At 41.0% G+C, this 13,879-nt stretch overlaps 2 protein-coding genes across 2 annotated transcripts; both read left to right on the top strand.

Annotated features, from left to right (window-relative positions):
- On the top strand, nt 1-401 carry LOC100999053 (60S ribosomal protein L36a-like). The gene has a single exon (XM_003912851.4). It carries the CDS (start codon nt 35-37, stop codon nt 353-355), a length of 321 nt encoding a protein of 106 aa, XP_003912900.1. The 5' UTR covers nt 1-34; the 3' UTR covers nt 356-401.
- A 12,383-nt stretch (nt 402-12,784) lies between these two features.
- NACA2 (nascent polypeptide associated complex subunit alpha 2) lies at nt 12,785-13,658 on the top strand. The gene has a single exon (XM_003912852.5). It carries the CDS (start codon nt 12,912-12,914, stop codon nt 13,557-13,559), a length of 648 nt encoding a protein of 215 aa, XP_003912901.1. The 5' UTR covers nt 12,785-12,911; the 3' UTR covers nt 13,560-13,658.
- The last annotated feature ends 221 nt before the right edge of the window (nt 13,659-13,879 follow it).

Here is a 13,879-nt window from a genome sequence, read left to right as displayed (position 1 = left end):
TTTTTCTTCCCGTGCCGGTATCGCTCTCGCAAGCATGGTTAACGTCCCTAAAACCCGCCGGACTTTCTGTAAGAAGTGTGGCAAGCACCAACCCCACAAAGTGACACAGTACAAGAAGGGCAAGGATTCTCTGTATGCCCAGGGAAAGCGGCATTATGACAGGAAGCAGAGTGGCTATGGTGGGCAAACTAAGCCGATTTTCCGGAAAAAGGCTAAAACTACAAAGAAGATTGTGCTAAGGCTTGAGTGCGTTGAGCCCAACTGCAGATCTAAGAGAATGCTGGCTATTAAAAGATGCAAGCATTTTGAACTGGGAGGAGATAAGAAGAGAAAGGGCCAAGTGATCCAGTTCTAAGTGTCATCTTTTATTATGAAGACAATAAAATCTTGAGTTTATGTTAAAAAAAAAAAAAAAAAAAAGAGGACTAGTTAGGAAGTTGTTGCAAAGGCCCAGGGGAGAAATGATAAGAGTCTGAACTAAACTGTAGCAGTGATAAGAGAGGCATATTTTAGAGACTGAATGAAAGACTTGCTGATTGAGTAACTGATTTAGTATAGGAAGTAATAGTGAGGGTAGGAGAAGAAATTACGATGTGATGACTCCCATCCATTCATTCAGTCATCTGAATTGAGATGCTTCTTAAAGAACTTTTATAAGTCAGGCACTCTACTGGGTGCTAGCAATCCACCCAGTATGGAGTGGTGAGCAAAGCAGATGTGATTCCCATTCTTTTGAAGCTAACAAGCATTAGGACATCATCTGTACCTTGTCATGTACAAGGACAGACATTATCTGAATAATTTTAAAAATAGGTATGTAAAAATTATAACTGTTCCAAAGGAAAAGAGTAGTGTTTAGATTAGGAGATAAGAAAAGGCCTCTCTTTTTTTTTTCTTTTGAGATGGAGTCTCGCTCTGTCACCCAGGCTGGAGTGCAGTGGCTCAATCTTGGCTCACTGCAACTTCTGCCCTCCTGGTTCAAGTGATTCTCCTGCCTCAGCCCCCCAAGTAACTGGGACTACAGTGCCTGCCAGCACACCCAGCTAATTTTTGTATTTTTAGTAGAGATGGGGTTTTGCCATGTTGGCCAGGCTGGTCTCCAACTCTTGACCTCAAGTGATTTGCCCGCCTCAGCCTCCCAACGTGCCGAGATTACAGGCATGAGCCACCATGCCAGGCCAAAAAGGCCTCCCTTAGCGACACTGTAGGTGAGACGGGAAGAGTAGACAGGCAGGCAGATAATTGACAGGGTAGAAGTAGCCTGGGTGGAGGGAGTTGCATTTTTGAGGCCCCGAGATAAGAAAAAGCTTAGTGTGTTCAAGAAATGAAAAGGGGCTGGGCACGGTGGCTCATGCCTGTAATCTCAGCACTTTGGGAGGCCGAGGTGGATGGATCACAAGGTCAGGAGTTCGAGACCAGCCTGACCAACATAGTGAAACTCTGTCTCTACTAAAAATACAAAAATTAGCCAGGCGTGGTGGCACGTGCCTGTAATCCCAGCTACTCAGGAGGCTGAGGCAGGAGAATCGCTTGAACCCAGGAGGTGGAGGTTGCAGTGAGCCGAGATCGCGCAACCACACTCCAGCCTGGGCGACAGAGCGAGACTGTCTCAAAAAAAAAAAAAAAAGAGAGAGAGAGAGAATGAAATCAAAAGGAGGCCAGAGTTGCTGGAGCTCAGTGAGCAGGCAGGGAGAATATAGTAAAACAAGGCTGAAGGGATGACCAGGGCCAGATTATGAAATGTGTTATAGGCCTTCTTAAGGATTTTTAATTTTCTTCTAAAAGCAGTGGGAAGCAAGAGTTTTAGACTGAAGAATATCATGATTAGATTTGAATTTTAAAAGACTGATGTGCTTGCAATATGGAAAATGGGTTAGATTTGAGGATGACAACAGTGGAAGCATGAACGCTCTTGCAGTGGTCTGGGTAAGAAAAGATTGCATATTAAAAAAAAGCTTGGCCAGGTGCAATGGCTCATGCCTGTTGTAACCCAGCACTTTGAGAAGCTGAGGTGTGAGGATTGCTTGAGCCCAGGAGTTTAAGACCAGCTTGGACAACACAGTGAGATCCCGCATCTAAAACAAAACAAAACAAGAAACAAAAAACTGGTCGGGTTTGGTGACGCACGCCTATGGTCCCAGCTGCTTGAGAGGTTGAGGCGGGAAGATCACTTGAGCCCAGGAGCTGGAGGGTGCAGTGAGCTATAATTGTGCCACTGCACTCCAGGACCAGAGTGAGACCCTGTCTCAGAAAAAAAAAAAAAAAAAAAAAGCTTGGCTTACAGGTGATGTCAAAGTAGCTGTATACAAAGTAAATAGAGTCAAGCTCTGTTCTGGATTAAAATACACAGGACCGAGTGAAGAGGAAAATGTGTGGGAAAAGGGATATTGAATTAGAGTTCTTTGGTTGCTAATAATAAAAATCAAATCTGACCGACTTAAACAAAAAGGGAATTTTAAAAATAAGTGTATTGGATAACTAAAAAAACTGGGTGGAGAACTAGGCTTAGTAACGACAGGGGCCAAGTCAGTAGTAGCTAATTGACAGTTTCACTGGGCTACTGTCACTGGAATGAAATAGGTCCTACTGATTTTTCCTGTCTCATTGCACTTGTGACTCGAGTGGGAGGAAGGAAGAACCTTGTGTAGGAAGGAAAGAAGTTTAATATTGAGTCTGATGGGGCAGAAAACAGGAAACTACTGTCTAGACTTAGAGATTGCTGGGAAGCTGAAGTCAATTGCTTTGATAATAGGAGAACTAAAGAGAAGTCCCAGAAAAGGCACTCCCAGCTAGCTGAGTTTAAGCCATATGGTTGGCTTTTGATAACCAAGACAGTAAGAGTTACAGATCCTATGGAAGGAGCATATAATTGCATCTGAGAGCCCCATCAGCTTTCAGAGCAAGGACAAGGTATCTTGATTTATAGTACTCAAAATTTAGTAAAGAAAATCCTCACCCCCCAAATGTTAAGGTGATGTTAGGGAGGAAGATTGAATTTGAGATAGCCAAAGAAACATCAGATGCCCAGTATAGAGGGGGAAGTCTAGGATGACTCCCTTTTTTTAATTTTTTATTTATTTATTTATTTATTTATTTGTTTGTTTGTTTGTTTGTTTATTTGGAGATGGAGTCTCGCTCTGTCGCCCAGACTGGAGTGCAGTGGCACGATGTTGGCTCACTGCAAGCTCTGCCCCCCGGGTTCCCGCCATCCTCCTGCCTCAGTCTCCTGAGTAGCTGGGACTACAGGCGCCCCCTGTAGGGACTGTAGCCACACCCGGCTAATTTTTTGTATATTTAGTAGAGACGGGGTTTCATTGTGTTAGCCAGGATGGTCTCGATCTCCTGACCTCATGATCCGCCCGCCTCAGCCTCCCAAAGTGCTGTAGGATGACTCCCTTTCTCAGACAATAGAGCTCTTGGACTTTACAAACACAAATATCTGGTTAACCCTCTTTAACAGTTAAGAGTCCGAATGACAGAAACATAAAAAACATCTTTACTCAAGGACCTGAGCTCTTGGCAGACTTTCTAGCTGAAAACAATTCAGCTATTGGGGGGCGCCCTTCTACAAACGAAAAATCAATTTTGGGACAAGATAAAGTACGGTTCCAAGTGCATACTAATGGGTTGGCGGCCAAGTACTTCTAACCTTCTGCACTTAGAGCCCTATTTAACTCTCTTAAAGACTGAAATACATCTTCTTTAGTTCTATGATCAAAACTATTAAATTCAGCTTCTCAGCGACCTCTAAGTCTGGATAGCATTTCCCTGTTTGTTGTCTGCTCCACCAAACTCATTATTAAACTTCTTTCCTTCCTACACAGTGTCCTCCCTCTCTCCCTTCCTTTTCTTCCTTCTCTGATCCAAGTAAGCAGTACTGTAGAAGTTGAGGTCTGAAGCATGTGGTATTGCATAGTGGTACACCACTGAGAGGGATAACTTTTAGACTTAAGGACCTGCCATCTGCAACCAAATAACATCTAGACAGTTGTGCATCTAATGTTCCGCTTAGTGAGCATTAAGAGCGAATGCTATTGGTACCGTGGTCAAAAGCCCAACCATTAGGAGTTCCAGAGAACAAATTCAATGTGGAAAATCCTGTAGTATTTAGAAAATTGGAATTGGTTCTCTAATTAAGTGATGATTAAATCTGTGATCCTTTTTGAAGACATAGCCCTACTATCTTGACATAGCTCTGGAAGTTGAAGATTTGTGAAGATGAGCCTGGATACATGGGAATTATTCTAATAAGCTGAGATCTTTTAACAAACATCTTGGGACAAAACGAACGTGGAAAGACTTATCCTTCCTAGTTAAGAGACTATGATCTTTTGATCTCCGATCCCACAGTCACCTGTCAATGCAACACTTAGAAGCCATTTCAGATACCTTCTTAAGATTGCAGCTATCTGTGGATGGGGTCTGAACCATGCTTCAGCTTGCCCTATTCCCTTACCTCGTATTGATCTTGTCTCTAATTTTGTGCCCCAGTCTGCCTGCTGCTTTAGTGAGTTCCAATCTAAATTAATTCCACTGTTTGTACATTTTTTGATTTTGCTGTTTTGCAATTACCTTTTTTCTGGTCCCTGCCATTTGACCATGCCACTTGCTTAATTTTATCACAACCCCAATTTATCTACACCATAGAGAAACTAATTTAATGTCTCTTAGTATTTGTAGGCAGGTCTAAGAGCAAAGCCTACACTGGTTAATAACTTCCCACCGGTTTTGAAGATCATCAGTGCAATTAAACCAATGAACACTTTTTAAAGGATGTAATGCCTGAAAGTAATATAACTGGCATTGAAGCGGAAGACAATACAAAGAAAAGCCATGGTTCTTGCCTTCAAATAGCTTACTGTCTAGTGAGGGAGACAGCAATAGAAGCAATTAAATACAATGTAAGTTTAAATTGGAAAACAAGTCCAAGAAGCACCTGGTTATACAGAGAGAGGAGTACCCAGATGAGAATAGGGAAGACTTCATAAAGCAGTTGGAATGGGAGGCCAAGGCAGGAGGATTGCTTGAAGCCAGGAGTTCAAGACCAGCCTGGGCAATACGGTGAGACCCAGTTTCTTAAAACAAACAAACTCAAAATAAGAGCAAATGTTTATATAGTATCATATACCAGGTACAGGTACTGCTCTGAATGCTTTACATATATTAACTCATTCTAAACTATTTTAATATATAACTATAGATGGAAGAGCATAAGTCAAACACAAAAGCCTAACTCATAAATTCTTTCTCATCTGTAAAAGGGGTTAGACAAATATTATTATCTCCTTCTCAGAACTGATCAGAAAACTATCTAGAGTAGACTGATTGGAGAAGTAAGCCAGGTGGCAGAACAGAGATACCCGGAAACAAGATCTTTTACTATGTTTATTCTCTGTACTACAAAAAGTTAGATTATGGAGCCACTTTACCTACCTATAATTGTGCACTTACATTGTTTTACTTATAAATCTCAACAAGTAATACAGGATTTGTTTCCCATTCAAACACGATAAGTATTTGAGAGTGTGTTGCTATAGACACAAGGAAAGTATAAGAGAAAGAAAGGGCTACTTTCCCCAGCCACAAGCACAGGAAAAAGCCCTAAGCCCTTGGGTAGAGGCAACAAAAGCAGGAGTTTAGTATTTCATCACAGAATCCAAGAGAATAATCTCCAATTATACAGGTAGGGAAGACAAGACACTTAGACTATTTGTCTAATGCTATGGAAGGAGCTGGTATTGAGCAATGGATTAAATCTAATTCAGCTAATATATTTGATCAGATGCAGTTAGAATAACTTTTCAGGTTTAGACTGAGGGACTCAGGTTGCTAAATAAGCAGGAGGTAGAACGCTTGGCTCTGATAATTGTGGTTAATTTTGAACTACTGTATCCTGCCTATAACCAAGCAAGCTGTCATTTTGAAACCAGGGCCAGCCCTTCATTTCCATTCACAATGCTGTGAACCCCTGAGGCATACAAATTAAAGCTGGCCACTTATGGAGATCTCTTTGGGACCACTTATATGAAATGACGAACAGGGTTAAATTCTAAAAAATCCAAAGAGATTTCCCAGAAGTTACGCATAAACCGTCATTAGGTACATTTTCCATTTTGAATTCTTGTGGATAGGAGCCAATAGGATAGTGAGGCCAGCATCGCATACTGCAATATGCTCGGTACTTAAATGCTTTGTATTTGAATCTTTCATATTTTTGGCTGGGCATAAAGCAGCATCTTTCAAGCCAAGTAAGAATAATACTGAAAGAGAGAAAACTTAGGTTAAAAAAATACCTATTTTATTTTTTATTATTTATTTCTTTATTTTTAGTAAAATCTTTAATTTCAAATTAGAGAAATTTTCTAGACAACATGAAGGTTTAGCAATTTTCTAATGAAAATCAGAAATTCATTTGGGATAACAGAAACTTTTAAAAAATTCACCTAATTTGAGGATGGTGAAATACGACAACTTCAAATAAAACAATTCTCTCTCTTATGCTACCTGCCAATGAGCCAGTTCTATGGAAGTCTGCTTGTTGGACTTTATTTTGTTAAAAGTTAGTTAGAACCTTCCTCTGATTGCAGTTCTAAACAACTTTTAACATAATTATCTGAAATTGAGTAAGGCAGAGAGCTTTTGAGATCTTTTTTTTTTTTCCCTGATGTTGTTGAATCTTAACAGATGATAAAACATTTTCAAAAAAAGTTTAAACAAAATAATCGAAGCAGAATACTCCTATCAACCAAGTCAGTAGCCTTTGCCACCAGCTTTAAGCGTGTGTCTCTTCTTCCACGTAGACATAGCTGGCACTGAGAATGAAGAGAAACGCTACTGTCTATTCATGGAACTCCTGGATCTAGAAAAATACCAATTTTAATAAGACACTAGAATCATGTGATGCTTTGACACCTATCCCCAAGATGTCATTGCTTGAGAAGAAAACATATGTATCTTCTGCTTTGGAAGAAATATATATATTCCTATGCTTCAGACCTAAGCAGTTTTGCAAAGAGAGATGATATGAATACATACTTGCAATAGCTTAAAAGCCAGTTGAGAAAGTAATATAAATTGGAAGGGATGGAAGGGTGATGTGCCTTCTTTCTATGTTGCTTTGTTGTTGCTCACTCTGAGAAAGCGAGACCTACGTAACGTCCTTGGAAGGGTGATGAATTGAGAAAACTGTCTTCTGGTAGATTTCTGAATTTCAGTGTAATCACGCTGGGGTGGCGGGGAAGCTTTCCATCAGCAGTCGCTTTACAGACCCAGTGAGTTATCAGGACACAGACTCTGGCATCTCCTTAGACAGACATCCAGGAAACAAACAAGGGATAAAAAAAAGCTCGCAAGCAAGCACTTCGGATGCCAGCCGCCCCGGTCCAGCCCTCATTCTATTCCTCCTCACTGGTTATGTTAAAGGAAAAATCGGATACCATTGAAAAACAAAATCCTCATGACCTTCATACATTCAGACTTTATAAATGGAGGTGGGGATTTCAGAGCAATGACAGGAGTTTTAATAAAGGAAAACAGAATACCAAACTAGGAATTTTAAAATCGAGGAAATGCTCAGTGTTGATGAAAGGTACGGCTGTGGAGATTTAAGGAACTGGAGGGAACTGATTTCCCGTGGAGAGTCCTCGAGCCTCTGGAAGCATTCTTTCCCTGGCATCGATGTTGAACACGATCCCATTCTTTTTTTCCTTTCTTGAAATTCCTGGCAGAATTTCTGATTTGGCAATTGGGACTAATTACATTCTCTTGTTCATTGCAATTCAAAAACTGCGTTTCATTTTAAAACACAAAACTTATGCCTATCCAGAATTACTGTATTCCCACTATGAACCAATTTGCTGTCATTAGGTTTAAATCAAAAGATATCTGAGTCATATAATTTTAGTTCAAATAGAAATTTCATGACTAAAGTTTAATTTCTCAAAAGATGATGATGCCAATCAGTTCTCAGCTCCTGGAATTCAAGAGACAGAAAATTCACTCGGCCTGGCTACAGCTCACTGGAAAACGCACTGGGATTTTGATTCGTTTTGTTTTCTTTTTTTTTTTTTTTTTTTTTTTTTTTGAGACGGAGTCTGGCCCTGTCACCCAGGCTGGAGTGCAGTGGCCGGATCTCAGCTCACTGCAAGCTCTGTCTCCCAGGTTCACACCATTCTCCTGCCTCAGCCTCCTGAGTAGCTGGGACTACAGGCGCCCGCCACCTCGCCCGGCTAGTTTTTTGTATTTTTTAGTAGAGATGGGGTTTCACCGTGTTAGCCAGGATGGTCTCAATCTCCTGACCTCGTGATCCGCCCGCCTCGGCCTCCCAAAGTGCTGGGATTACAGGCGTGAGCCACCACGCCCGGCCCCGTTTTGTTTTCTTTACTTTCACATTTGCCCAGGTCAAGTTAGGCAACATGGGGTAGGAAGAAGAGAAAACAGGGAGTCAGGGAAATGTGGGCTTTCTTCCAAAGTTTCCAAAGTTTGTCACTTACTTAGCCAAGTGACATTGGACAAATTATCTAACCTTACTGAGCCTCAGTTTTGAAGTTCATATAATGGAGATAATAATACCTATTCTACATTCTTCATAGGCTAATTGTGAGATCAAAACAAATCATGTGATGGAAAGTTCTATATAAAGAATAAAGAAGAGTCAGGCTGGGCGTAGTAGCTCATGCCTGTAATCCCAACAGTTTGGAAAGCCAAGTCAGGAGGATCACTTGAGCTCGGGAGTTTGAGAACAGTCTGGGCAGCAAAGTGAGACCTCCTAGCTACTTAAAAAAAAAAAAAAAAAAAAAAATTAGCTGTGCATGGTGGCTTGTGCCTCTAGTCCCAGCTTCTCAGGAGGCTGGGGAAGGAGGATTGCTTGAACCTAGGAGATTGAGGCTGCCATGGGCCAAAATCAGTCCACTGTACTACGGCCTGGGTAACAGAGTGAGACTCTGTCTCAAAAAGGAAAGAAAAAAAAAAAGAGAATAACGAAGAGTCCAGGTAAAAAGTCTACTCCCAGACACAAAGGTAGAGATGGCTATTAAATAATCACTGCCAGGAAAACAATCTGTTAGTGCTGTTTCTTTACTTATTAATTTCCAATGACTTCTTTTTGACTAGAGGATAAGTTGGAAACACTTTATCAGGGCATAAAAAATCTTCAATAAATTTTATGGCTTATCTTTCACCTTTTTCACCTTCTCCTACACAGACATTCGTCAACCTTCTTAATCTTCCGCAAGCAAACCACACTCATTCATGTTGCCAACTCTTTGCTCATGCCATTCCTTCTGCCTGCCAGGTATATTTTTACTGTCTGTGAAGACTCAGATGGAAGACTGGATAAGAAAAGATGGCATTTTAAAAAGCCTGGCCAGGCACAGTGGTTCATGCTTGTAACCCCAGCACTTTAGGAGGCCAAAGCAGGAGGATCGCTTGAGCCTGGGCAACACAGTGGGACCCCATCGCTACAAAACCAAAATACAAAACATTAATTGGGCATGGTGGCAAGGGCTGGTAGTCCTAGCTACTTAAGAGGCTGAGGTGAGAGGATTGCTCGAGCTCGAGAAGTCAAGGCTGCAGTGGGTCATAATGGCACCACTGCACTCCAGCCTGGGTGACAGAGTGAGAGTCTGTCTCCAAAAAGAAAAAACAAACAGACTCAAATGGAAGGCCATAGAGAGTAGTGGCTCCGCGTGGTTGGAGTAAACTAGAGGTATTTCAAATTTCTGATCTGTTTCTTGCTAGATTGCGCAAGTTAATTTATTTATCTGGACCTCAGTTTCTTTATCTGAGAAACTGGAAGTATAATGTCTAGCTCATAGGATTGTTGTAAAAATTATATGAAATGATATAAGTAAAGAGCATATTATAATGTCCCATACATAGTAAGTGGTCAATAAATGGTAGCTATTTTTATTACTATATTGAAATGTCTCCTTTTCTATGAAAACTTTCCTGATGCCCCCAGGCAGAGTTGTCTCTTTAGCTTCATAGCACTTTTTAAAAACATACTCTGATAACACTATGGGAACATATCATATATGGCCCTTGAAATGCCATGCCTGTTCTTTTATTGATTGATTGACAGTCTTTTTATGAATTATAACTTCAGAAAAATGCTGAACTGTAAATGCACATTATCACAGATAATTATGAAGTGAAACTCATGAGACCACCTGTGCTGGATCATTTTATTTCAAACTTATTAACCTGGGAACTGTGTTTCCCAGAGTCCCTTTCCAGGCATGGCCACAAGAGCAGCTTGTGTGAGATTTGGGAGGCAGAGGTGAAGCAGCAGCCCTTCTCTCTGCAAGTTGCTGTGGCGGGTGTGGACACAGACAGATGCACAGGTCTCACAGGGTCCAGGTGTCCTTGCTCTTCTCTGTGCCACACACAACTCTTCTTCCCAACAGCAGTCCCAGGCTCATGACCAGATGTTTGGCTGCAGACCCACAGCAGCAGCAGCTGCCCACAGACTCCTTCGCTAGCCAAAGGAGTCTGTGCAGTCTCATTTCGGCAGCTGGATGCACTTGGTTTCTCAGTTGGATCAATTGGTGACTCCACTGGTCCTTCAACTTCCTCTTGAGGTGTTACTTCCCCCAGCTCCTCCCACAGTGGTGTAAGGTCTAATTCCTATAATAAATCCCTTATCCTATGACCCAAAGAGGTTCTGCTTCCCTGATTGAGCTGCAACTAAATACACCATTATCCAGGTCAAAAACTAGAACATCACTGGCACCCCAAAAGTCCCCTTTATGTCCCTTTCTGATCACACTCCTCTCTTTTCTCCTAGAGGTAATCATGATCTGACTTTTATGATAATCATTCTCAATTTTTCTTTCCTTCTTTCTTTTTATTTTTTTTTTTTAAGACAGAGTCTTGCTCTGTCACCCAGGCTGCAGTGCAGTGGTGTGATCTCAGCTCACTGCAACCTCTACCTCCCGGGTTCAAGCAATTCTTCTGCCTTAGCCTCTTGAGCAGCTGGGATTACAGGCATGCCACCACACCCAGCTGATTTTTGTGTTTTTTTTTTAGTAGAGGTGGGGTTTCACCATGTTGGTCAAGCTGGTCTTGAATTCCTGACCTTGTGATCCTCCTGCCCTGGCCTCTCAAAGTGCTGAGATTACAGGCGTGAGCCACCACACCTGACCAACAATAAGTTTTTTAAGATTTATTAATGTGGCTGTGTGCAACCTAGTTTACTAATTTTCACAGTATGCCACAATTTATATCTTCCATTCTTTTTAAATGGTTTGTTTATATGTCTCTGTTTCTCATTTGATGAACAGAAACTGTGTCTTACCTATCTTTGCATGTTCCTCCCATTTAACATGCTCAACCCAGCATATAGCACAGGATTTGCCTATCTCAGCTAGGACTTCAACACTGAATTACAACTCTATTGTGTTTCTTTAGTGATCATTTTCTTCCTTCTATGCAGTACCTATTCCAAATCTTTTCCATCACACATAAACCTTTAACTCTCTTGCCTTCCCCTCACTCTCAGCAGACAGCTTCTCTAACCTCTTAGAAAAAAATAAATGTCACCAGATAGGAACTCCTTTGACTTTGTGCTACCAAACCTAAAAACTTACCTGCACCCAAATCCATATTTTTCTTCTTTCCTCCTATTACAATGAAAAGGATGTCTTTCTTGCTATTCAAGATTAATCGTTCTATATGTGCCATGGATTTCATTCTTGCCTCCTTGGAACCTTCACTGATCAACTTTGCTCTTTCATTTGTATTGAACTACTCCTTCTAGAATTTAAACATGCTCAGGTCTCTTCTTAGGAAGAATATGTGTTTACCTATCTGCCAACTATAATTATGTCTTCAGCTACTGCACTGTCTCCTCCCGCACAGTTAAACTTCTTGTAAGAGTACTCTGATTTAATCCAATCTTTCCATTTCTTCAATTCCTACTTCTCAGCTCACTGCAATCTAACTGCCTTCTGAACCAACCCCTGTAACTGAAGCAAAAACTCTCTTAACGTATATTTAGCTAACATAATACAAATTGACTGATACTGTCTGTTGCCTTTATAAAACATACAGGCAGTAGCACTATAGCTAACGTGCTACTGCCTAGTACATACATGGATTTTTGTTTTTTGGTTTTCTTTTCTATGGATTTTTGTTTTCTCTATGTAGTTATAGGCTTACCAAGAATCAGTTGTGTTTATTTAACCTATTTATGCCGGGCATTCTTATTACTATAATTATGTAATTTAACTGATTATTACATATACTCATTATATAACTGTTATATGAAATGTAAATAGAAAAAATAAAATAGTTGTTTCTGTGCAAATTAAATTGAGTGGTTTGGAAAGATTTACAATTTTCCACTGAATTGGGGTGAGCAAGAAAAGATCGAGGGAACATAAATATCTAGGTTTCTGCATTCAGACTGCTTCATGAGCACCTTTGAGTTCTTGGTCTATTTTAAATAAACTAAAACAGGGAATGAGAGACACTACCTTTATGGATATGATTTATGTGAGAAAACCGAGGCTGAATTCCAATAAACAGATCATACTCAAAGAAAGGTTTAGGGCTCCTATCAAAAGATTGGCAAATAAAGGTACAGTGATATGTTTTCAGTTAAAATAGCATGTTAAATAATGTAAATTTTAAAAAATGATTCCCCAATTTAGTCACTTTTTCAATGAACTGACCATTAAACAATTCCCAAGTGCCACTCACACCACACCACTCAGACCACGTCACTTACAGTTTCTAAATCCAATAGATCCTTTCCATTCCAACTTGACTTGACCTCTTGGCAACAGGTAACACCGTCGACAAATGTCTTTTTAAATGCTCTCTTTTTGCTTGCCTCTGCCACAGGCGCGGCTCACGCTCTTGCTCTCTCTCTTTCTGCCGCCATCTTGCTTCCGCGTTCCCTGCACAAAATGCCCGGCGAAGTCACCGAAACCGTCCCTGCTACAGAGCAGGAGTTGCCGCAGCCCCAGGCTGAGACAGGGTCTGGAACAGCATCTGACAGTGGTGAATCAGTACCAGGGCTTGAAGAACAGGATTCCACCCAGACCACCACACAAAAAGCCCAGCTGGCGGGAGCAGCTGAAATTGATGAAGAACCAGTCAGTAAAGCAAAACAGAGTCGGAGTGAAAAGAAGGCACGGAAGGCTATGTCCAAACTGGGTCTTCTACAGGTTACAGGAGTGACTAGAATCACTATCCGGAAATCTAAGAATATCCTCTTTGTCGTCACAAAACCAGATGCCTACAAGAGCCCTGCTTCTGATACCTACATAGTTTTTGGGGAAACCAAGATCCAAGATTTATCTCAGCAAGCACAACTAGCAGCTGCTGAGAAATTCAAAGTTCAAGGTGAAGCTGTCTCAAACATTCAAGAAAACACACAGACTCCAACTGTACAAGAGGAGAGTGAAGAGGAAGAGGTCGATGAAACAGGTGTAGAAGTTAAGGACATAGAATTGGTCATGTCACAAGCAAATGTGTCGAGAGCAAAGGCAGTCCAAGCTCTGAAGAACAACAGTAATGATATTGTAAATGCAATTATGGAATTAACAATGTAACCATCTGAAAGCAACTTTTTTTGGTGTCTCAAAGGAGTAACTGCAGCTTGGTTTGAAATTTGTGCTGTTTCTATCATAAAGTTACGACTTCTTACTGGAAAAGAAAAGAAAAGAAAAGAAAAGAAATGCTCTCTTTTTTTGGTCTCCAAGCACCGTACTCTCCGGATCTACCTTCTTCCCTAGCTTATTCTTCAGTTTCCCTTGTGGTCATCTTTTCTCCTACCCAGTTCTTAAATATTAGTGCATCTCAGGGGTCTTTCCGAGGCCTTGTGTTCTTTTCACTCTGCACACCCAACATAGGTGATCAGATTCATTCCTCT

Source organism: Papio anubis, chromosome 17, assembly GCF_008728515.1.
Source record: "Papio anubis isolate 15944 chromosome 17, Panubis1.0, whole genome shotgun sequence".
NCBI lineage: Eukaryota > Metazoa > Chordata > Mammalia > Primates > Cercopithecidae > Papio > Papio anubis.
Note: the sequence above shows the minus strand (reverse complement) of the source record. Positions and strands in the feature narration are given on the sequence as shown.